The following is a 26,517-nucleotide window of genomic DNA, read 5'->3' on the forward strand; positions in this document are numbered from 1 at the left end:
CCTCTTTCTAAAATGTTATAAAACAGCCCTGGTGTGTTGAGGACTTCTTGCTCTTTCTTCCAATGGGACCGTAGACTTCCACTCCCATATTTTATCTTCGTGAAATATGATTTATCCATGCTACAAACTGGTTATACAATCCTTCACATGCATTTTTGACAATGATTTAGGATACTGTAACAGAGATTTCTGCTCAACTCAGCAACAGGCAACTTGCCGTCATGCTAAAGTGGCATGAAATTGATTAGTGAAAAATGCTGAAGTTTGAAAATGCCTGGTTTGGTCTACACATTTGTCGAGCTTGTGAACCAAACGCTGTTTCCAAACAGGTTCTTCTTGGTGATTTTGTTCATGCACAACCCACACTGCAGCAGTTTAGATACCACATTTAGTATGTGTATGCTCTTTCACATTAAGCTCTTATTTCTTGATGACATTCTTTTTTATAGCCATGAATCATTCTGATAGATTTTTTTTGGTTTGGCGAGTATAACTTTCTCTCTGCCATCGCTAGTACTGAGATGACATGGATATAGTGCATCTTAAATCAATGGCAATATATGCGTCCGCACATTTAGCATTTTTAGTGAAAATTTATTTTCATAGAAAGCTTATAAAATAGCATAATGATTTTAATTCAAACTAGGGAAAACATGACTGCTGTTAAATGTGATGATGTATAGATAACATTGCTACCTCTTTCTTCAGATGCCTTAGTATTTGTTTCTAGTTTAGTATTTTCTTATAAGCTTAGATTATTTATATTTTTATGAGATGTGTTTTATAGTATACCTGTGCGGCATTGAATTTATGCTGGATTTGTAAGACACCTTGAGTCTCCTCCCGGGTCGAGAAAGGTGGAGTAGAAATGAAGTAAATGAAGAAATAATAATAAATAATAGTATTTAAGGGGAGGGGGAGGGTTGCTGATAAAAAGATACTGTCTTATCCCAAGTTGGGTTGATTTGGAATACAAAGTTGTTTGGGGGGGGGGGGGGGAAAGAAATTTGAAAACTACATTTTTCTTAATAATAATAATAATAATAATAATAATAATAACTTTATTTATACCCCGCCTCCATCTCCCCAAGGGACTCTGAGCGGCTTACATGATGCCAAGCCCAACAACACATCAATAAACAAGAAAGCAATAAACAAACAAAAAAAATCAATAAGCAAAAAAAAATCTTCTTCTTTAATTCAGTCACTATACTCAAATGTTCACAGGTGTGTCGCTTGGATGCAATATTTCACAGCTCGGACAACTATAAGTATACTGATGAAAAATGAATGCAGGTGTCCCAGCCCCTGCCTTCCAATTTGATGTTGTGTTACTGTTTGATGTATCTCCAAAGAGATTTTAATTGCATTTAATGAAGGACAGTTTCTGTGACACACACAAAAATGGATTGACGTTAGACATTTATTTATTTATTTATTTATTTACAGTATTTATATTCTACCCTTCTCACCCTGCAGGGGACTCAGGACGAATTACAATGCACATATACATGGCAACCATTCAGTGCCATTAGACATACAACATATATAGACAGGCACAGAGGCAATTTAACATTCCAGCTTTCTGGCTTCATGAGGGTATGCTCAATTCTGGCCACAGGGGGAGCTGCCACTGCACCATCCACTTGTGACACAGAGTCCTTGATGGAGTACTTCCTCATTCTTGCCCACTCTGCTGGAAGATTTTATGGTGTCATAAATTAGCTTCCCCGCATAAAGCAGTACCTAAATTTCCTACTTGAGAGATGCAACTGTCTTTCAGGCTGTGTAGGTGAACAGCAAGCTAGACTATTAATGGTTGGGAGCTCACTCTGCTCCGGGCTGGCTCTTGGCTAGTAGTGATTTAATGCAGCTGGTTACTAACTAGCTGCACCATAGCCCGGTCAATCAAAAATGGGATTCAAAAATCGTGTGGGAACATTTAATCCTCCCAACACACTTTCTCTCTGACCTCATAGTGGTCATACTTCAATGTCCAGGACATATTCCAATATGTAAATGCCCATGAATTATGAGGTTCTGTACTATATCCCGTGTCTTTTCAACAAAGGCTTGTCACCTTGCTAAGCTAATTAGCTGATTTATGCAAGTTTATCAGCCTGCATACTTATCAACAATTATTTTATTATCAACACACATATTTTTTCTGCATGTAATTTTTGATTTTCTTCCATTTGTCTCTCACCCGTTTCTGTGCTTCAGTGTTGGCTGCTTTTATTTACTTCACAATAGATGTTAAATGACCACTGCTTTAAAATAATTTGTGCATTTCTGTTACCTCTCATTTCTATTCCATTGTGCATATCAGTCTCTTTGAACTGAGTCTATATACATATACTCCATGTATCTGGTGAAATGAGATGGAGTTTACTAACGCTTATGTGAAATAAAACATGCCTATTTTAGATATTTGATCTCTTGTGCTTCTAAACAAGCATCTCCCATGTTTTAAGGGTAAAGGATATTGTCTACTAGAATATGATCGGCATCTGCTGAGAACTGCACAGGGTGAAACAAGACATTTGAAAAGATACATAATACTAAGGAAATCAATTTGTAATGTATCCCTGGAGAGAAGACAAGAAGTACATTTACTTCTCCAAACTCTTACATTTACATGAGATGTTGTGACTTTCAAGTTTTCAAAATATTTGAAATTAGAATCCAGAATGACTAATGTGTACTATGAGTTAATATTAATATCTGGTGGTATTTTCATTTTTATAGATAGATGATATCAGTGTCCAAGAATGCTACTGTATTTATCTAGGCGTCTGTAACAGGAATTTTATAGTGTTCCTTATGTAAACCAATTTTTCACATTTTGGACCTAGTCCAGTTTACTGTTTCTCTATTTTTACATCATATTGATTTTAATGAATAGAGTTATAGTACACTTCTACATGTTAACGTAGGATAGCACTTACCAAATTCAATGAGACTTACACCTGGGTAACAGAGTATAGTAATGCATCCTCATGCATATGCTGAAATTTTCTACGTGGGAATCAGTTGACTTTTCTAAGTGCGGGTTTGTTACTCTACCTATAATTAAGAGCAAAAGTAGAAATTATATGAAATACTCTTAAAGGTATGCTTTGGGGATAGAAATGATATAAAGACTGAATTTAAACTTAGTAAGCAATTTAAGACAGCGCTTAATCTCTCTGGTGTGTGCAACTGGCAACATCCCCCCCCCCTCCCAATATGCCTAGGGTTTGTATGATATTAGTGCCAATTGGTTATAATTCTCCCTCCCATATTATATATGGAGATTGGGGGGTGCAACTAGAAGAAGAATTTTATTTTTCTACCCCGCCTCCATCTCCCCGAAGGGACTCAGGGCAGCTTACATGGGGCCAAGCCCAGGGAACATACAATTAAAAGCAGAGCAATAACAAAATGCAATTTAAAAACATAAAACAAACATAATAATAATAGACAAGCATCAAGCAACAAAAGAACTAAGGGGGCGGGGGGAGGCCAAAAATAAGAGCTGATTAAAGAGTAATTGGTTCAACAAGGTGGATGAAAATGTATAATAGCATAGGAAATATCATTAAAACAGAGCAATCTAACAGGATCAGAAATAATTCAGTATGACTTATAAAATCTGAATAGTAATGTAATATAGGAAATTCAGGTTAAATGATAATTAGGTTGCAATACTGGTTGTATGTCATGGGGTCATCAGTCAAATGCACAACGAAACATCCATGTTTTTAATTCCTTACGGCATGTGGCTAGGTAGGGTGCCAGCCTGATCTCCTTGGGGAGGGAGTTCCAGAGACGAGGGGCCACAACCGAGAATGCCCTTTCCCTTGTCTCCACCAATCGCGCCTGAGACGGGGGCGGGAGCGAGAGAAGGGCATCCCCGGACGATCTTAAGGATCGCGTGGGCTCATAGGGGAGGAGGCGGTTGCACAGATATTTATTTATTTATTTATTTATTAACTTTATTTGTACCCCGCTAGCATCTCCTGCAGGACTCGATGCGGCTTACACAGGCCGAAGCCTCAAACACAATACAATAAAACATAACACAATAATAAACAAGCAAATCAAAACAATTAAGCAAAATAACAACAATAACTACATCAAGACACTATTAAAACTGGTTCGGCCGGTGCAATGGGGTACAGGGTTAAAATGCTGAAATGGTAGGAGGAACGTAGGAGTAAAAGTGCTGTGTGCAGTAACATCGGTTGTGCTAAAGTGCTTCTAGGACTTGGGATGGGGATTCCTAATCTGAGAAGGCACATCGGAACAGCCAGGTTTTTAGGTTCCTTCTGAAAACTGCTAAGGTAGGGGCCTGTCAGAGATCTTTTGGAAGGGCATTCCAAAGTCGGGGGACCGCCACAGAGAAGGCCCTGTCCCGTGTCCCCACCAAGCGCGCTTGCGACGAGGGCGGGATCACGAGCAGGGCCTCCCCAGATGATCGGAGTGAGCGTGTGGATTCGTAGATGGAGATGCGGTCACACAGGTAGGGTGGTCCCAAACCGTTCAGGGCTTTGTAGGTGAGCACCTGCACCTTGAATTGGGCTCGGAAAATAAATGGCAGCCAGTGGAGCGCCTTAAACAGAGGGGTAGATAGGCAGGTCCTGGACCGTTTAGAGCTTCTTAGGTAACAACCTGCACCTTGAATTGGGACTGGAAACTTATCGGCAGCCAGTGGAGCTGGGGGTTGACCGTTCCTACATTTATCTACACTGTAGAATTAATTTGGCATCACTCTAACTGCTATGGCTCGTAATTTGTGTTGCATTTTGGTGAGACACTCAGGCCCTTTCTACACTACCATATAAAATCCAGATTATATGCCTTGACCGGGCAGTGTAGACTCATAAAATCCAGTTCAAAGAAAATAATGTGGATTATCTGTTTTGATAATCCGGATTATATGGCAGTATAGAAGGAGGCTCATATTCTTTGGAAGAGGAGGCTAAAGATCTTCTGAACCTACAACTCTTAAGGTTCCATAACACTGAGTCATGGTAGTTAAAGTGGTGCCAAACTGCATTAAATCTACAGTGCATATTCAGCCTCATTCAAAGAAGCCATGGCCGTGAGATTAGAAGACATGAGCAGGAGAGTTGATGTCAAGAAACATGGAGGTAGGGGTCTCCTTATGATGATGAATGTGACATGGTGACAATTACCATCACCTTCAGGTATCAGAGAATCAGTGTGGTGTAGTGATTTGAAAGCTGGATTAAGACTCCTTGGTTCAAATCCACCAGATCTTCCTCTGACCTAGTACATTTCTGAAATTAAGAAATACAAATCATATGAAAAATATTGTTGTGTGCCTTCATGTCTTTCTAGGTAATGGCAATCTTAAGGTAACTCTACGATAGAGTTTTCTGGTGCCAAGAGAGTGTGACTTGCCCAAGGTTCCCCAGTGAGTTTCCATGGCTGAATGGGGAGTCAAACTGGTCTCTAGAGTCAAATTCCAACAGTCAAATTAGCTACATAACAAAATCTACAAGGAAAAGGCTTGTTAAATCTCTGGAGGCATCACTCACTCAATGTTTAAACCCCCTTATGAAAATGCCATTCAAACCCATTTCAACTTGGCGCAAGCATTCCTCAAAGCAAAAAACAACCTTTCTAAACCACCAGATTTCAGCTTAATCTACTGAGCCATTTTTAGAGGAGGTGACATAGAACTTATGCTCCCCCATTCCCCTGTAGTGTTTATAATAGTGGGTTTTCATTTATTTGATTTATATCTTGCCTTTTTCCTAGCACTGCAACCAAAGCAGTTGGCAACATAATTCAAGAACAAGAACAGCAATGAAAACGCAATTACGTTATAAATATTAACAAATAAAGAATTTATAATATTAAAACAGGCTATTATTTTCGTGTTATAAATAATGAAGCGCTAATTGTGAAAATGTTAAAACACATGATTCATTTGTTTCACTGATTTTTTTGTGATGTGGCTGCAGGCCACAAGTTAACTAACTATGTCCTGCAAAAAAAAAAAAAAAAAAATAGAGGAAGGAAAATGTTTTTGCAGTTTAATATTTTTTTCCATGTTCTTATGACGGAAACAATTAGTATGGCCATGTTACAGTAGCATTCTCTCCTGATGTTTTGCCTGCATCTGTGACTGGCATCTTCAGAGGTCTGTTGGTGGTCAGGCAGGTGGAGTTTGTGTGTACATATATATATATGTGTGTGTGTGATGGAATTGAACCAAACTTGGCACACAGTTCTCCCATGACCAACAGAAAAAAGGAACGGTTTGGTGGGCAGTGTCCTTTGGTGTTGGAGTTGTAGTTCACCTACATCCAGAGATCACTGTGGACTCAAACAATGATGGATCTGGACCAAATTCTACACGAATACTCAATATGCCCAAATGTGAACACTGGTAGAGTTTGGGGAAAATAGACTCTTGACATTTGGGAGTTGTAGTTGCTGGGATTTATAGTTCACCTACAATCACAGAGCATTCTGAACCCCACCAACGATAGAATTGGGCCAAACCTCCCACACAGAACTAGTACTCCCCAACATTCTTGTCCCAGGAGTCCCCCCCATGTATGAAGGTTTGCTTATTTTCCTATCTCTCTCTGAGTTGTCCCTTACAATTAGTTCTGCCCCCTTATCTCACCCGGGGTTTTTAAAATCATTTTATGTACATATCATTTTGTTATTATGTTTAGTTTGTATGTTCTGTGTATATTGTTTTATATGCTTTGATGTTTTATTTTAATGTTATGTTGTTTATTTTATTGCAATTTGTATTATTATATTGTAATTCTTGTTCGGCTTGGCCCCATGTAAGCCGCTCCGAGTCCCCAACAGGGAGATGGTGGCGGGGTATCAATAAAGTTTATTATTATTATTATTATTATTATTATTATTATTACTAACCGTCCCCTGCTACGCGTTGCTGTGGCCCACTCTGGTGGTCATGGGGGTTGTGTGGGAGGTTTGGCCCAATTCTGTCATTGGTGGGTTCAGATTGCTCTGTGATTGTAGATGAACTACAAATCCCAGCAACTACAACTCCCAAATGTCAAAATTCTATTTTCCCCAAACTCCACCAGTGTTCACATTTGGGCATATTGAGTATTCGTGTAGAGTTTGGTCCAGATCCATCATTGTTTGAGTCCACAGTGCTCTCTGGATGTAGGCGAACTACACCTCTAAAACCAAAGGACACTATCCACCAAACCCTTACAGTATTTTCTGTTGGTCATGGGAGAACTGTGTGCCAAGTTTGGACCAATTCCATCATTGGTGGGGTTCAGAATGCTTTTTTATTATAGGTGAACTATAAATCCCAGCAACTACAACTCCCAAATGACAAAATCAATTTTTTGAGTGAAGGGCCTACATTGTATTGTGTCCAAATTTGGTGTCAATTCGTCCAGTGGCTTTTGAGTTCTGTTAATCCTACAAACGAACATTACATTTTTATTTATATAGATGAACCTTGATTACTATAATGACCTTTGTCCTTCATTTCCTTCCACCAGTTGGTATCACACTCCTTACCAGAAAGGTTTTCCTAACATTTAGGTGGAATATTTATCTCTCTTGTAATTTGAATCCATAGGTTCATGTCCTAGTCTCTGGAGAGCCTAAGAAAAACTTCCTCTGTCTTTACTGGGACATCATTTCAGATATCTTGACTACTATAGTGACCTTTGTCCTTCATTTCCTTCCACCAGTTGGGATCACACTCCTTACCAGAAAGGTTTAGGTGGAATATTTCTCTCTTGTAATTTGAATCCATAGGTTCATGTCCTAGTTTCTGGAGAACTGTGTGCCAAGTTTGGACCAATTCTATTGTTAGGTTCTTGTAGGTTTTTTCGGGCTATAGGGCCATGTTCTAGAGGCATTTCTCCTGATGTTTTGCCTGCATCTATGGCAAGCATCCTCAGAGGTAGTGAGGTCTGTTGGAAATAGGAAAATGGGTTTATATATCTGTGGAATGACCAGGGTGGGACAAAGAGCTCTCTGCTGAAGCTAGGTGTGAATGTTTCAGCTGACCACCTTCATTAGCATTTGAAGGCTTGGCTGAGCCTGGGAAAATGTTCTGTTGAGAGGTGTTAAGATGTGCCTGGTTGTTTCCTCTCTGCTGTTTTGCTGTAGTAATTTTAGAGTTTTTTTAATGCTGGTAGCCAGATTTTGTTCATTTTCATGGTCTCCTCCTTTCTGTTGAAATTGTCCACATGCTTGTGGATTTCAATGGCTTCTCTGTGTAGTCTGACATGGTGGTTGTTGGAGTGGTCCAGCATTTCTGTGTTCTCAAATAATATGCTGTGTCCAGGTTGGTTCATCAGGTGCTCTGCTATGGCTGACTTCTCTGGTTGAAGTAGTCTGCAGTGCCTTTCATGTTCCTGGATTCTTGTTTGGGCAATGCTGCGTTTGGTGGTCCCTATGTAGACTTGTCCACAGCTGCATGGTATACGGTAGACTCCTGCAGAGGTGAGAGGATCCCTCTTGTCCTTGCTGAACGTAGCATTTGTTGGATTTTCTTGGTGGGTTTGTAGATTGTTTGTATGTTGTGTTTCCTCATCAGCTTCCCTATGCGGTCAGTGGTTCCCTTGATGTATGGCAGGAACACTTTTCCTCTGGGTGGATCTTCATCTTGACTCTTGTGGCTTGTTCTTGGTCTTGCAGCTCTTCTGATGTCTGAGGTGGAATATCCATTGGCCTGGAGAGCCCAGTTGAGGTGGTTCAGTTCATCTTGGAGGAGGTAAAATAATTAGTTTATATTTGTTAAAATTGTTCATTTTAATTATTGTATTGTTTTTAAGTGTTTTTTTGCACTACAAATAAGATATGTGCAGTGTGCATAGGATTCATTCCTTTTTTGTTTTCAGATTATAATCCAGCCCTCCAACAGTTTGAGGGACTGTGACCTGGCTCTCTGTTTAAAAAGTCTGAGGACCCCTGGCCTAGAGCATCTTGGGTGATTATTAAGTAATTAAATATGATGATGCAAAGTCTTTTCTCCCGCCCTCCTTCCAATGGTGATGCTGTCTAAGATGTCCTGCTGGCCTGAGGACGAGGAGGGGAAAAGGAGCTCTGCTTCTGTAGACTGGAGTGGGCTAATGCCTCTTCGTGGCCAGAGGCCTTGTGAAGTGAAGCACGAATGTCTCAGCCTATGCTTAAGCGACCAAGGCAGAAGGTTCTTTCTGCCTCAGCTGTGCGGGGGATGCCATGCCCACTCCCGCCTGTGTGTGACACGGAGAGCATCCTGAGAAGCAAGGAGAGAGAGTGAGGGAGAAAGGCGTGGAAGACGACTTCCTCTTCTTGGGTCCCTCCTGGCCTCAGTGTAGCAGAGCCAAGCAGGAGCTCGCGCGGAGGTCTTCAGCGCATGCGCAGCCGACGCTGTTGGTCCCTCGCGCCGCGGACTGTCCCTCTCAGGGAGAGAGAAAGAGAGAGGAGGGGAGGAGGAGGACGTCACAGCAACGCTTGGGAGGGAGGAGGAGAGCGCGAGGAAGGAGCGCGAGGCAAAGGAGGCGGCAGCAGTTGGTCGCCAAGGAAGGAAGAGAGGGAGGGAGGGCAAGCGCGCGCTCGGAAGGGGGGCGGGTGAAGAGCCGAGCGCGAGGGAGGAAAAAAGGGGCGGGGCCGAGCGGGCGCGCGCGCGCGAGGATGTGAAGATGGCGGAGCTGCAGATGCTGCTGGAGGAGGAGATCCCGGGAGGGCGCCGGGCCCTCTTCGATAGCTATACCAACCTCGAGCGGGTCGCCGAGTACTGCGAGAGCAACTACATCCAGGTACGGGCCGCTGCCTCTTGCTGTGGGGCGGGGGCGGGCCCTCCGCCCGTTAAAACCCTTTCCCCATTAACCCCCCCTCCCCAAATAGCCAGCGTGAAGGGAAACGAAGGTGTGTGTGTGTGCGCGCGTGCGTCTCATCTCTCCATCCTCCTCATGAGATACATCTGTGCCTCCTTCCCTTCCCTCAGAACCATTTAGCGCACTCTTGAGGCCTGGCTGGGGTGTCTGTCTGGGGGATGCGCACGCTTTAATGTCCAAGGCCCCTTCCACACAGCTGAATAAAAAACCCCACGTTTTCTGCTCTGAACTGGAATATATGGCAGTGTGGACTCAGATAACCCAGTTCAAAGCAGATATGGTGGGATTTTCTGCCTTGATATTCTGAGTTATATGGCTGTGTGGAAGGGCCCCAGAACAGACCTCCCCCCTCCCCTTTCTTTACAATTCAGTATATGTCTCAAGTCGCAGCTGCTTTGGGGCAGCCTGATGCAAGGGTTAAAGTGGGCGAATACTTGTGCATTGGGGCTCATGGGGTGACACAGGGCAATCCTTCTCATTCTGGTTGCTCCCAGAGGCTTTTTCTCACTGTCTGCATTTGGATGTGTGTGCAGATAGGATAGTACATTTGACTGTGTGAAGATCTGGAGCTCGGATCCATATATACCTGTATTTGCATATCCCACTTCATGAGGTATCTTTAGGATGGGACCCGTCACATTTATGTTTCTTATGCACCTTGTACACACAGCCCCAAAGGTAAACATATGGATCATATTTTACATAATGTTATGCACAAAATAAAGATTGTGGAGACTCAATCAACGAACTGAAGGTGTCATTATCTCACTCACGGATGTGGACAATTTTGGATTACCGGTATTCAAATTTTGGGGTTTGGTTTAAGACGTGTTCAACCTGTATCTTATTTGTCAAGAGACGATTGGCATGAAGAGTGGGCTTTTCCTCTCTCCTGTTGTGGTCCCGATTGGAATACCAGTTGAATAAATAATTCAGATTCCCAAAGTACCAAACACTGCCTTTTTTGTAATTAAATACTGGTCTGATTGGGAGGTGATGTCAAACCACACTTTAGGTTAAAGTCTCCTACTCTTGTTTGGCTATCTGAGGCCCCTTCCACACAGCTGTATAAAATCACATTGAACTGGATTTTATGGCAATGTGGACTCAGGGCCCTTCCGCACAGCCATATAACCCAGAATATCAAGGCAGAAAATCCCACAATGTTTGCTTTGGACTGAGTAATCTGAGTCCACACTGCCATATATTCCAGTTCAAAGTAGAAAATGTGGGATTTTATTCAGCTGTGTGGAAGGGGCCAATATCTGCTTTGAACTGGATTATCTGAGTCCACACTGCCATATAATCCAGTTCAATGTGGATTTTACACAGCTGTGTGGAAGGGGCCTCAGATAACCCAGTTCAAAGCAGATATTGTGGGTTATCTGCCTTGATATTCTGGTTTATATGGCCGTGGGCCCTTCCACACAGCCATATAACCCAGAATATCAAGGCAGAAAATCCCACAATATCTGCTTCGAACTGGGTTATCTCGAGTCCACATTGCCATATATTCAAGTTCAAAGCAGATATTATGGGATTTTATTCAGCTGTGTGGAAGGGCCCTTAGACCTGACTTTATGGCTAGATGGGTTGAGGCTTTTACTGTGTTTCAGCAGAAAAACAGTCTCCTATGAGAATAATATATTGTGTGGAATGATCCTTAGACCTGACTTTGTGGCTAGATGAGTTGTGGCTTTTACTGTGTTTCAGCAGCAAAACAGTCTCCTATGAGAATAATATATTGTGGGCTGAAAATACTTTAGTATTTGAGTAGATATCTGAAGGAAAGCTTTGTATTTATGTTTTGTATTTTAGACAGCATCTTTCGCACCCAGTTTTCTTTAGCACAAGTAGAGATGATGTAGTTAAAGATGATGTTAGTACTTGGTTTGCAGTTTCTTTAGCATGTTGCATGTTGGTACAATTCCATAGAGCACAAGTGAAAAAAACTGCAAGGAGAATGGCATGGTGTTGGATTGGAGGAAGATATGCTTCAAATATTGACATTATTATGACTTGCCTTCCATGCTCACTAAGGGAGAACTAGGATGTAGCTAAAAACTGAATGATCATGCTTCAAGTGGCTATCATGAAGCTGCATCTGTTTCTTGATACCCATCTGCATTTCTGTTATCTTTGCATTATATTTGCCCATACATCTTTCAAAGCTCAGAGAATTGTAGAACTTGGGTTAGTAAATATGGGGTTTCTGGGTTGTTGAAATAGGAGATAGGGAAGGCAAAATAATTCCTGTAGCCTGTTTTATATTGGGGATTAATCTGGACTATGATACCGATCATATACACAATCTCAAACCTTGCAATGTATCCCTGTGTTGTAGCTAAATATAATTTTAATTCATCTTCCATTCTTAAAATTGCAGTTTATCTGTATCTGCTGAGATGCCTTTGTTTCCCCCCAGTCATATATGCAGTGAGAAATGCTGGTAATATAAAGAGACGAAGAATTAGGGAAGGACAAAACATTTAAAATGGCAAAATGAGTGACGATGCACTGTGTTCCATTTGTGTTGTTGAAAGACCAGTTCTAGCAAATTGATATTCAATCTTCCTGGTGTGTTCAGAGAGCTTTTGTAGTCCCTCAGACCGGTGCATGCACCATGGCTTCACCATGGCACCCTTTATATATAATAGCTTTGTGGTTCATGCACAACAGAAGGTTTTCCTTTGAGGCAGAGACATAGGATGAGTAAGATCCGTTTTTCTGTATTACTGAACTTGTTGGGATTTGTAGACTTGCAGGGCTTTTTTTTGTGTTTACTTATTTGAAGAGAAAGTGGTTTTGACATTTTGACCTGTAGATAATTTCATTTCTGATCAGACTTAGCTGAAAATGTGATGTGGCATAGGAGCTCTCTTCCCATAACCCTGGAGAATTTCGTTGAGGATTACAGAAAGTTAAGGAAATCTTGCCGGCAAACGAGTACACAGTCTTGGATAACATTTTAGCCAGGAATGCTGATTGAGACTTTCCCCCCAAATGTTTATTTTTTTAAAAAAAGGATTTTGATTCTTTGCAACTTCCTCTTACACTGTACAATATAAGGTAGGTAGCTAAAATGGGTAAGATTAAGAAAGATATCTGAACTACAGTGAAGTTGGCAGATGACTGTGAATGTGTCATGTGAACCAAACTTATAATTCAGGGTTGTAGTTTGCTGGGGAAGAATGAATTATAGATTTGTTACTGGTAATTACTGTTAATTAGTGTTTTCCTCATGGTTTGCAGGAAAAATAAGAGCTTCATTTTCAGTATTTAAAATTATTGTATATTTCCATTTGGGTAAAATAGCTAGGTGGTGATACGGTCCTCATTTTAATTTAAGCAACAAAAGCAAAGGAGCCTGCAACTCTGAAATTGCCTTAGCAACATTAAACTGTTATTAATAGTACTTAACAAAGAAAACAAAGAATTTCAGCAATCTGTGTGGACTAAACAAACTGTTGTCATGTAGATTGTTCCCAAATAGGTCTAATTTATATAGAAGCATGGAGCTTATTTTTAAATAGGTGTGTAACATTTATGACTCTTAAGAGGCAAAATAAATATTTAACAATTTCTTCCAATTCATCGGCATCTTATAAAAAAGACTTTTTAAAAAAATAAAAAAGCATTTTAGTGTTGCTTAGCTGTAAAAATGAATACATTTCTTTTTCTTTTTTGATGTATGCAAGTAGAAAAACGATTTTCTTTACTTATGCACATATTAAATGAAAAGCTGGTAATATATAAATGTATGCATCCTTTAGGACTGATTTAAAATGCAAGCATTTTTTCAGAATGTCACAAAAAAGCTGGTTTTAATACAGGTTGACAAAGAGGTGTGTGAGAGAAGGTAGACTACTGTATATGAGGAAATGGAATGCAAGAAGAAACTAGGATTATATATTACGTTTTCTAAGCATATATGAATCCTTGAATCTGAGGATGACATCATGGATAATACTATATTGCTAAGTAACAGTTTCTATTTATCACGAGAAACCAGAATTCTACAAGAATTTTATTTGTATTTTAGTTTTAATTTCTGAAACTATATGCAGCTGCATTTTGAACATGTGATTAAATTCGAATGTACTGTAATTCATTACAGTGTGGAATATGGTATATTGGTAGAGGGGTTCTAAAACATGAATTCTTAATATTTTAAAGCGGAAAACGTCTTTGTAATCTTTTTAACTTTTATGGAATATGGGCATGATTCAGCGAAAGTCAGGCAATTTTAAGTTCCTTTTGAAGTGCTTAAATTGTCTGATTCAAATAAAAGGAGTTGGATCCCGTACTTGTTCTGCTGTGAACTGAAGCAGCATTTGTGTGACTGAAATTGCCTTGGATTTTAGAGGGTGATATGGTGTCAGAATCAACCAGTGGAGGCTTCTGTCCCCAGCACTCCATTCCCCCATCAACATAATCTGGTTTATAAACAATTGAGAATGAAAGAGCAGCCATACTGCCAGGATAACAATAATATATTCATTTATTGACTTCATTTGTATGCCACTTTTCTCACCCAGGGGGGGGGGGGGGTGATGACCACTCAAAACGGTTTCCTACATATATCTGGCAAAATTCAATTTCATGCACAATTCAATAATGGTGTTTCCTGCTTAAGTAAGGCAGTTCTTCCTGTCCCCATACTACTTCCTTTTTGGGGGTGGGGGGGGGAGTTTCTCAGAACATGAATGCTTCAGATAATTTTTAAAGGAGTACAAATGGAATCTGCAGAAATCATCTTATCTGTCTGTGAATTGGATTTTTATTAGTGCTGCCCTCTTTATCAGCAGAACAGCAGTCATTGGCTGAAGTTTAAAACTACCTACATGTTTTATGTCATTCTTTTTCTTTTCTTTTTTGGACTAAAGCTGTAAAACAATGTGTGAGTGTTTTATATCTATGACTGCTGCTTGCAATCATATTGGTGCCTCCAAAGAATCAGGTCCAGAGTTTCTGTTGAATTGTATATTTGTTCTTGAAGCAAGATGCAGATTGTGCCTTATTTTTTTGGGAAATTCTGGATCCTTTTAATGACGATGACCCATGCCCTTACTTTTAACTATCATTAGTGAAACCCCTTTAGCATATAACACCTTCAGTTAAAACATTAAATGAAATGTGTGTTCTGAATTCTAATAACTGGAATAAATTACTAGTATTACTTTACAATATATTTGATTATGCTCTACAGCTGCATTCATTTTCCTGTTCAAAAACAGTGATAAGAGTAATGGATTGTACAAATGTATACATTGATTGAGTAGAGTGTTTTGGTAAAACTTGATTTGAACAAAAAATTCCATTTTTAATTTCATTTTTAAAAAGTAAGTTGTTCATCAGAACAAATTAGAGCAAGCATTTCTTTCTTTCTTTGCTTCATTTTCCTTGTCTTGGAATTGTTCAAAGTACTCTTTAGGCACCATGTGAGATATGTAGCAGGATTGTTGGTGTGTGCCGTCAAGTCATTCTTGACTTGTGGTAACCCTGAGGCAACCCTATCCTAGTGTTTTCTGGGCAGAATGTGTTGTTGGTGGTAGGGAGTTGCCCTTGCCTTATTCTAAGGCTGATAGAGTGTGGGATTCTCTGGCCAAGTCACAGTTTCAACCCTGGCCTTTTAGTTGTCCTAGTAAATCACTTAAATCATTCCTGTATGTATGCTGACTTTCCATGCAGGTCTTGTGATCAAGGATCACCCTATATATTCATTTAACATCTAAAAGTTTTAGTCTAAAATCTACTCCCAAAACCTGGTTCAACTTTTCTACAAGTCAGTTTGAATTCTGTACCTTAACTCTTATTTTTAAAAAATGTGGCAAAAAGCAAAGCCTTAGTTCGTCCTGGGATAACCTGAAAGAACTATTGACCCTCTCTACTCTCTCTGCCAAAATGCCATGTATGGCCTTTTTGGATGCCTGGGTAGGAAAATGTAGGCATCAGCCATGGACAGCTCCCCCCCCCCCCCAAGTCAGCACTGGTGCTTTCCCCTCTGCAGAATGACCCTCACTTATCCATGGGTCATATCAAAATCCATAATGTTGGCTTCAAAACCAATTCTTGCCTAATACATGAGGTTGATTTATACATGAGTATATGTGGTAATCATGAAAAATACAAAAAGAAAACACTGACACAAATGAACCAGACCCAAATACTCTGCTCTTTTAAATCCTTCCTTGGGCAATGTCCTAATTCTTGTCAGGTAGCTTTGAAAAGGTGGTTCTTTTTGTACAGATTTATCTAACTTAACAGCTTATACCGCAAATACATTTCTCTATCTGGCCTTCGATCCAGATGTATTTGGAATCAGTCATATGCAACAGCATTTCAGCACTATGTGCAGTACAAGTGACATATAAGTGCAATGATATCATTATTTGGAGGTGCCAAAAACCTTGCTTGCTTCCCCCGTAACTCACTACTTTTTCAATATTATAATGGTGTGATTATTTCAGGGAGAAGATTTACCAGTTAGTCTTCAACAATCATCAGTGATATACTGTTATATGCAGTACCAGTGATGACTTTGTATAACTTGGTAAACACTGCCTATTAATCTCAAAACCAGACTTGATGCAAGCAGAAGGACTCAGAAGAGCACACTGCATCCTTGCCTCTAGCATTGTTCACTTTCTCATCCCCACTACTCACACACTTCAGTTTCTACTTTGGCATAACTAAAGCAAATATGTGTGCACTAAGGTTCCAGTTCATAGTGAAGAGTGCACATGTAGGTTTTACCTAGATAGACTTCCAAACCCAAATGTTAATAGGCACTGAGGTGGGCCCAGTTAATTGTGTGATCTTTGAAAATAATGGTACACATGTGTTGTCCCGTGATATATATTGTAGGCTGGAATAATGTGGCCCTCCAGATATTGGATCAAATCTATCAGCATTCTTCACCATTGGCTATGCTGGCTAATGCTTCTGTGTGTTCTAGTTCAGTAACATTTAAGGATTATATGATTGTCACTCCTTGTATGAGAAGCCTGTTTAATTAATGTGTGAATGTGATATTGTAATAAAAAGGTTTTTAAAAGTTCCATTTAATCTAGCCCTATATACAGTGCTTCGTAGTAATCTAATTGAAAACCTACTAGAATGAATAACTATGGTCATACTTTCTTCGTGCATCCAAACAAGATGAATACAATTTGAATAGCCTGGTTGTCTAATGATAAAGGCCTGTTGAACTGACCCTAGGACTTCTCATAGTTTAAGCATTACCTCATTCAAAACAAATGTAAACCTGTCTAGTTTGGGCAGTACCTCTAAATCTGGACACTAGGAGGCACAAATAATAGAGTACTGCCTTATTACAATTGAACGTATTTCTTTTATTTACTTTCTGTCCTTCTTCTAGCATGAGATCCAAGATACTCTTACTTTACAACAAGATTATTAGTCAGTCTCCATCCTTCTGCTGAGTCAGGACCTGCATGACCTTACCTCACTTAGCTTATAAAAACAAGCAGAGCTTCAGGCTTGGATAGGTGTGAAAATATGGGGAATACTTCGGTTTAGCAAAAATATGGTGCTTCAAGCATTTTTGATATCATTATGCCTATTCAGAAATATGTTTCTTACTTCATCTAAGTGTTGCCCATGCAATACTATTAATGCCTTACTGTATTATTTGATGTGTGTTCTGTTGATACTCCTTTTTGATTAGCTGTAATACAAAGTATCATTTTTGTAATGGAAAAAAATATTTGGTATTTGTAGGTGCACACATTCTTTTAAATTATATGGAGTGTAACTAATGGTCAGTGTGATTGGATCCTGTGCTCTCCTATTGTCGATGATATTTCAAGGCTGAAGATAAGCATTCTCCCCTTATTGTTCAATGACAAAAAATATCCCACTGATTCATGAGCTTGCATTTTATAGTCTTAAGAAATACAGTCAGTTTGTACAGTTTGTATTAGTTCATATCCTATGCTTTCTATCCTTATCTGACCTTTTTTTCTTTTTGGCTCTTTCTTTCTTTCTCTGTAGTCATACTTCTAAAAATTAAACACAAAATTATATAAAAGGGAGAGCCTTGCTTCCAAGCAAAACTCCCCTCCTCTCATTCTGTTCTCCTAAAATGGCCCTATAAATAGACTGCTGTATTTCTCCTAATATTTAGAGTTGGTCAGCACTATACTGTACTTGATGCTATCAACAACTGTTGAGAAATCAAAAACAAATCAAAAACTGCTAAAGCCACCAACAGAGTCACCAGCATTGTTTCAATACACAGCCAGGATTAAGCCTGGGTTGACTTGAATTTAATCCAGTGTGGTGTTGTCATTTGAGTCCAGGGTCTCAATTCTTGTTTGGTCATAGAAGTCCACTGGGTGACTTTAGCAAGTCACACTTTTCGCCTCAGTGGAAGGCAATGACAACCCCTCTCTGACAATAAAATCCTTTGGTAAGTTCCCTTTATGGCTTTCATAAGTAGGAAACGTATTGAAAGCACACAACAAAAATAAAAAAAAAGTTCAACTACTGTAATATTTTCTAGGAACTTTCTCCAACTGCGAATATTAACAACTAGGTGATGATTTCTAAAATCTCTTGAGTGTAGAGGAGATCTTTAAAAATGGCCTTACAACTACCAATTTCAAGACTACTGTGACCTTTGCTTAAATAAATGTTTAGAATTACCTGGCTCTTATCCTGCCACAAGCATGATTAACAACCAAGATGATAAAATGTCAAGAAAATAAGTAGTCAGCAGTATCCTTCTACGTCTGTCTCAGGCTTCATCGATTAAAATTAATCCCATAAACTAACCGTGAATGGTGTTTTAGACTTTCCTACAGGAGCTGTATGAAGGCTTATGTTAAGAGTGTTAGAACTTCATACATAGGGTCAGACTATTGACCATCTTGCAGCTGGATGACTGCTTAAGGATGCAGTAGAGAAGTAGACTAGCTTTACTATTCTCATAGTAGATATGCTTTTACTTTAGATTGATTTTTTTCAGGTGAGATTTGTGCCATTTGCATTTCTGTTTGTGTCCAGTCTGTCTCATTTCCTCTAATTTCTTGGGAAACCTGGGAACTGACTGGATTGAATCACAAGAAATGATTGGGAGTGATTGTGTTTCCTCATTTCATTTCAGTGCCCCATAATGAGATTGATGTTTCAGCAGAAGCACTAGCTATGTCAACTGGAAACCTCTTGACAGGATTTCATAAGTAGTTACGGACAAGCTGTTTTAATTTGCACATCCAGCCTTCGATGGAAAATGGCTGCTGTCAAACTAAGCTGTTGTTGTTGTTGGGAAATGGTCGGAAGATGGAATTGGATCTTATTAAACACTTTCATTCCAGATGTCCATTTCACACTGATTTATAATATGAGTTCAGACTTATTTTCTGTGAAATGTATTGGGCCAGTAATGCATTGAGCCAACTCCATGGGTGTAATGGTGGCTGCAAATTCCTAAAATGGTCTTCTTGAAATCTCTCAGATCGTTTACACTGGTGTGCTCTAACACCTAAACTAGTTAAGGCTGGGAAATTAATGGACACCATGGTAGTTGGCACAGTGACAGGTACAAACACTAAAACTTAGCACCTGAGTACTTTATTTTTTGGACTGTCCTAATGTTGGAGCTGTAGTTTTATATCTAGATGGACAGAAAAACTAAATGGGTCTATATCTTTAAATAAATCAAATATGTGGGGAAAATAGTATTTTAAAATTATTGTTAATTTTAGCTACATCCATAACTAAATGCAAAACAATGGAACTTGAACTTAGTTGACAGTAATTTTACAAATGTACATCATTACAGTATATTGAAATAAATGGTCCAATTGCTTCAGAGTTCCCTGCAATAGATTATAAATTAGTCCCTGTGAGCAAAGCAAAATCTCTGCACAATGCTGTTTAAAAAATTGTTCTCTCTTTTGTGGTGCAGTGCCCCTATTTTTACTTTCTGAGTTTAAAAAGAGATGATTTGTGGGATAGTTGGTTCTTGGAATGCAACAGAGCTTTACTTATTTTTTAAGAGCGACAAAATGGTTGTTGTGCCAAGAAAGTGGTAATGCTATTGATGTAGTAAAGGATTGTTTACCTTTTTCATTCTTGGAGATCTGTAAATGTCAAGTTTTCTCTCTAGAAGGAGATTGATCTCAAGAGATTCTCCCAATTAAAAATGCTTCTGGCCTAAAGGTTCTCTCCTGCTGTTGCAACATGGCATTTCTCCAGTTCTTCATTCTCTGTGGCATCTGCACATACAGTGATGACTTTGAATTATAAACCAGACAAGATCTATTCCTTCTCTGGAGAACAAAATTTCTGTCTAGAACCCTCTACACCTATTTTTATTAAACAAAAAGCATTCAAGAGCAGCAGAAATTGGGTCCAGAGCCTCAGAATTAAAAACAACAATAACAAGAAAATCCTATCTTCAGAGGGGATAATGCAAAATGGGATTAAGAGAATTGAGGCATCACGTTGATGTGTGAAAAAACAACCAACAGAATATTTGAATTATAGAATCATAGAGTTTTAAGGAACCAGAAGAACCATTTAGTCTAGTCTGCTTTTTTGTGTGTCAGGAGCGACTTGAGAAACTGCAAGTCGCTTCTAGTGTGAGAAAATTGGCCATCTGCAAGAATGTTTTACTATCCTGTGAGAGTCTTCTCTCATGTCCCCATATGGGAAGCTGGAGCTGCCAAATGGGAGCTCACCCCGCTCTCGTATTTGAACCACCAACTTTTTGGTCAGCTGTCCTACCAGCACAAGGGTTTAACCTATTGTGCAACCGGGGGCTCCATCTAGCCTGCTGCCATGCAGAATACACAGCAAAAGCACTCCTGAAAGAATAAGCAATCATGGCATTATCATGATAATCTATCCCACATTATAAGGCTGTTATCACAGTAGTTAAGGTAGAAATAGCTGTTCTTCAAGAATTTGGAATCTTTTTGTAGAGGTAGTGCTTGAGATATATTGTGGTTTTGTACATTTCACACTGTGAAAGGCAGCTATGGCCCTCCAGATCTTTTGAAACTGCAGTTTCATGATTTCTCACCACAGACGGTGCTGACAAGGGCTGATGGGAACTGCAGTCTAGCAATGTGTGTAAAATTACAGCTGGCGGCTGCCCGTTGCCTTTATATCTGCTGGACATCTCTGTGGTCTTCAATACCGTAGAACATGGGACAGCTGTGTTGGTCTGGATGGGAGCAAACAAATTGAAATTGAATCCAGACAAGACAGAGGTGCTCTTAGTCAGTCGTATGGCCATACCTTGGGAAATCAGACTTGGTGACGATAGTGCATGCTCTGGTTACATCCTGACTAGACTACTGCAACTTTCTGTACATGGGGTTGCCTTTGAAGACTGTTTGGAAGCCACAAATGGTCCAATGGGTGGCAACCAGATTGCTCACCAGAGTGGCGTACAGGGAGCATACAACCCCCGCCCCCCCGTTACATCAGCTCTACTGGCTGCCAATCTGCACAAGTCAAAGTGCTGGCTTTAGCCTATAAAGCTCTAAATGGTTCCGGCCCAGCTTACCTGTCAGAATTGATCTCTCCCTATGAACTATCTCAGAGCTTAAGATCATCTGAGAAGTCCCTGCTTTCGGTCCCGCCTCCCTCGCAGGCGTGATTGGCAGAGATGAGAGACAGGGCCTTTTCAGTGGTGGCCCCTCGGCTGTGGAACTCCCTCCCCAGGGATATTAGATCAACCCCCGACCTTCCACAAGAGCGTGGCTTTGTGACCAAGCCTTTAAAGAACTTGTACAATAGATAGACTTGGAACAATGTGAAATGACCATTGGAACAGCCCGCATTACACTCGTGTATTATGTGTTTAACTCTGAATGTATTGTTTTTAAATGTTTTAATTGTTTTTAATGTACTTTTAAATTCTATCTTAATACTTATTTAAGTGTACATTGTATATTAGGGCATCAAATTGTTGCCTGTGTGTAAAGCTGCCTTGAGTCCCCTCCGGGGTGAGAAAGGCAGGGTAGAAATGTCGTAAATAAACAAATAAATATCTGGTAAGATTAGGAGCATGACTATGCCTCACTAGATGAATTATTTACACGGTACATGCATTTCTATGTGACTTTCCTATGTGACTTACCATATGGGAAATTTTATTGTACGAGAAACAGTCCCTAGAGGACAAAGCATTATATCATTAAAGAGATTTAAGGATACAGGAGAAAAAGATCAGATTGTAGTGGATTTAAGTCATGTAAATACTTCAAGCATCTAATGTTAAGTATATATTGGACAGATTTAACAAGCATTAGTCTAATCGGAATACTTTTAAACCAACATTCTGTTTTTTGTTTTTTAAAAAACTTAATGTCAGAGATTTATGTACAATAAAGAACATTGCATATGCAGTTTAGAGGTACTCTGAAAAAATATAACACTACTCAGTGTGTGTATTTGATGTGTCTAAATCTCTTAATGTGCAAACAGGTTGAGATCGAGGTGTTAAATTTTAATTGAAATACTACATTTTCTTTATTATGGATCTGATTAATAATATTGTATTTGGTGAGGTCTGCATTGGTAGAGAAACTGATAAGAATAACATATTTCTAGTTTTCTTGGTAACTAGGCCAAGTAGCTATTGTCAGAAAAAGCATGGCCTGTACTACATAAATGTGCATGCTAGTTTATAGTCTAAGGGTCAAGCTGGCTTGGTATTGCAGCTAGGCATATTTATTTATTTATTATTCCATATGATTTATATCCCATTTTTCTCCTCATGCAGGACCCAAGGTGTTATTTGGATGGAACAAATAAAGCTTGCTTGGCTTAATTCAAAGGCTGACATAGGAGGAGATAAGACCTTTGTTTCTGATGGGGTTTTATATCCTGGTTGCAGGTTTATGTATCAGCTCTTAGATTACATATTCTAATTACGAGTATGTGGTGTGTGTATACACACACACACATTTATGAACAATTTATATAAAGTTATATTAGGAAAGGCTTCAAGTTTCTTCTTGAGCAGGAATAGTCCATCCACATTCTGGATGGACCATATTACTTTCAATTTAAACCACCCTTCAGAAGTAGCTCTTCTACTAGTTGTGTCTGAGTCGATCTATAGCAGCTTCTCTAACGAGAATAACAGCTAATATAAAAAGTAATAATTGCTCAAAGAATTGAATATGTTTTAAGTTATCAGCATTCTAAGGTATGTTTAGTTGTTTGTTTTAGGAATTGCATTTTCCAGTATATGAATCTCTGTTGGTCTTTCTTTTGGTTTCGAGGCAGGAAGTGGCACACCACTGTGGTGAACATTAAGTAAGACTGTGCCTAGAGCTGTGTGTCAGACTTTTCTTTCACAGCAAACACTGTTAATAATGGAAAACCCACAAGACCTTAGTTTGCATCGTACAACTGAAGTAATAATAATAATAATAATAATAATAATAATAATAATACTTTATTTATATCCTGCCGCAATCTCCCGAAGGGGACTTGGGGTGGCTTACATGAGGCCAAGCCCAACAATTACAACAATGCAAATATGTAACATACAAATACAGCAATAAAATATAATGAAAATAAAGATACAAATGAAAAATAAAATACAAAAAAATACAAAGTAAACATACAATGCAATATAAAATCACAATAATTGTACACAGTGGGCAGGGCCAATTGCAAAGATTAAAAGTTTAAAAACACTGGGTGAGATGAGCAATGTAGTGTATCCGGAAGGAGGATCAGATGGGACGGAACAATGGGGTTTAATTGCACTAGAGGATAAAATAAAGTGCATCCGAAGGCATTTTTATGAAAACTGCCAGGGTGGGTGCTTGCTTAATTTCTCCAGGGAGCGAGTTCCAGAGCCGAGGGATCACCACAGAGAAGGCCCTCTCCCTCGTCCCCACCAGTCGCACTTGCGACAGGGGCAGGAGCGAGAGAAGGGCCTCTTCAGAAGATCGAAGGGATCGTGTAGGTTCGTAGAAGGAAATGTGGCCACAAAGGTAGGTGGGTCCCAAACTGTTCAAACCTGCGCCTTGAATTGGGACTGGAAGATAAATGGCAGCCAATGGAGCTCTTTAAACAGGGGTTTAAAGAATTTGCACCAGTTAGTAGTCTGGCTGCCAAACATTGGACTAATTGAAGTTTCCGGGCCATCTTCAAGGGCAGCCCCACATAGAGTGCATTGCAATAGTCCAATCTAGAGGTAACTAAGGCGTGGACCACCTGTACAAAGGCTGTATAGATAATTTAATCAATATCTTTGCCACATTTTGTGTAACCATTTTATACTAATAAAATTAGGACAGTAAAATTTTATGTGGTTTCAATGTTTTCAATGTGTTTGGTAGCCAAGCGAGATTTCTAGTAGCCAGTTGTTGTATGTGCATTCTCGATGTATAGCTATCCTATCATAGGGGTTTATTGGCAAGATTTATTCAGAGGAGATTTGCTGTTACTTTCCATTTGGGCTGAAAGGTGTGATTTGATCAAAATCACTCAGTGGATTTCTATGGCTAAGTGGAAATTTTAGTCCTGGTCTCCAGAAGTCTATACTAATGCAACACAACAGCATGGTGCCCATCGTTAGTTAGCTAGAATTCAGTAAAAATGCATCAGAACACATGCAAGAATGCCTTTTTCTCTCTCCTGAGCACATGTTGCACATACAGAATTGATAAAAGAAGTATTGAGTTGGTATACATCCCCCCGCCCCAAGCTGCTATTGGATATCTTGTATTTTTGCATTTTTTCTAGAATCCAGGAATCTAACAACTAGATCAAGACCCAAAATTTAGCCTTGGTGTCGGAGACCTACTGCATTCTGATTAAACATAAAATGGATTGACGTATGTGTCAAAATACAAATCTGAAGAAAGTATTCTGTTTCTAAAACCTCACTTATCTGCATCAGAAGAGTTGGACAAAAACCTCATCCAAGACAACCAATTACTTTATAAACTTATGTATAAGTTGAAGTCTTTTGTTCCTGAAACTTGGGTTCCCAAAACCTGGGTCAACTTATGTACATGTCAGTGCAGGAATAGTAATTCAGCGCAAAAAAAGTGATGAGGCAAACATAAGAAGCTCCCCCTTACTTCTCCCTTTCCCAAAGCAGATGGCCAGGATGGGATGGGATTTTGCTTACACAAAGTTCCTGTGAAAAGCAGACTCCCAGTATTGGAATTCTTTTCAAACTTTGAACAAAGTATATGGAAAGTTGGGGGGAACTTCTACCTCCTCTCCAATGAATCTTCTTCATTTCTAGCACTTACGACCTATTTCCAAGGCATCCACTCCATTTCACACTGCCATTGATCAGATGGAAGGCAAATGCAGACATGCCTGGAACTTCTGCCTTTCTACAGTAGCTTTGTGTAAACAGTCCCCTCCTCCTTCCCGCTCTTCTCTTTTCCTCATCAGGGTACTTGCAAAAAACTCAGCTGGCACTGGATGTGTGACTATTCCCCCGCCCTACTTTCCCAAAAGTAGAAGGAAGTGACTGGTGATAAAAAGTTTTGTTTTTTGGAGGTTTCTGATTTTCAGATAAGGGGATCTGTATCCACTGTTTACTGGTAAATAACAGAGCCAGAGAAGTTTTGTTTGTTGCAGTTTTTAAGTAACAGTAGATTATATTAGTATGCTCAATCATACAGTCCTACTTTAGAGTTCAGGAATAGTGATATTCAGCAATGTGCAAATTGTTTTGTTTATGAAGGCATCTCAAACCTAACACATTGGTCGAAACCTGTCTAACAGTTTGTTCTTCACACATTGATTGGCAACTTAGAAGTGAAAAGCAAAACTTCATAGTTACTGTGAGAATAAAATATAGTTACTTGTAAAAATGTTAAGTGTTTGGAGATTGTTTTATTGAAGAGAAGATGTGATAGAATAGGTGCAATCTCATTTCATTTTTCTTTGGCCCAAAATTAGTTAGATTAGAAGGGAAAAAATAATAAAATAAAACAGACCATGAAGGGTAAGCGTTAGTAGAAGAACCTCGTTGGTGAAAGGAGATGAGAGATAATAAGAGGAAGAGCTTTCCAAACATTTCATGGTTGATGACATACTTTTAAATATACATCATTTTGTGACACAGTAATTCAGTTTTACAAGAAAACCAGAGGTTAAACCAACCCCTGATAAGAGATATGGACACATATATAATTGTAATAATGAAATGTAGGGGACGTAACATTAATGAAAACCTTTCATTGATTTTTTAAAATATATGTTTTACTACTTATTTCACATAGATTTTGAAGTTTCAATTATGTTCATGCAACACATCTACTCATTTCAGCCGACACGCTAAAATGTCCCGGCATACAGTTTTGAAAGCTGTGTTCTATAGAGTTAGAAGAACTTGAGACACTACCATGGAGAGTTGCATGCTACCAGTATTTCACCGACAATGATATTTCTATGCAGGACCAAGCACAATCTGTAGAAAGGAAACAGAGGAAGACAGAGGCTGAGCGTCTGCAGTAGAATGGGTTTACGCAGGTACTGCAACCTCTTCCTTTCTTGAAATTAAGGAGCGGTGTTCCTCTAGCATGTTCAATATGTCTTTACTCACAAATATTAATAAGAATTTGCAGCTTTTATTGTCCTTCATGCTTCAGCTACAATAGAATTCTTGTGTCCATGGGACCAGTATTTGTGGATTCATTTATTA

The 26,517-nt window shown here is 39.3% G+C and overlaps 1 protein-coding gene across 14 annotated transcripts in view; it reads left to right on the plus strand.

Moving 5' to 3' along the window:
* The first annotated feature begins 9,600 nt into the window (after positions 1–9,600).
* Positions 9,601–26,517, plus strand: part of ABI2 (abl interactor 2) — a 67,100-nt gene continuing 50,183 nt past the window's right edge. For 10 of the 14 annotated variants that reach the window (XM_060782931.2, XM_060782973.2, XM_060782978.2 and 7 more), the window contains exon 1: positions 9,602–9,770. In XM_060782931.2, coding sequence (XP_060638914.2) covers positions 9,654–9,770 — 117 coding nt within the window. In that variant the 5' untranslated portion in view covers positions 9,602–9,653. Of the gene's footprint in view, positions 9,771–26,517 lie in introns of all 14 variants that reach the window. The other 4 variants (XM_060782985.2, XM_060783007.2, XM_060783015.2 and 1 more) reach the window with 2 other exon arrangements.

This window comes from Anolis sagrei, chromosome 1 (assembly GCF_037176765.1).
Source record: "Anolis sagrei isolate rAnoSag1 chromosome 1, rAnoSag1.mat, whole genome shotgun sequence".
NCBI classification, from domain to species: domain Eukaryota; kingdom Metazoa; phylum Chordata; class Lepidosauria; order Squamata; family Dactyloidae; genus Anolis; species Anolis sagrei.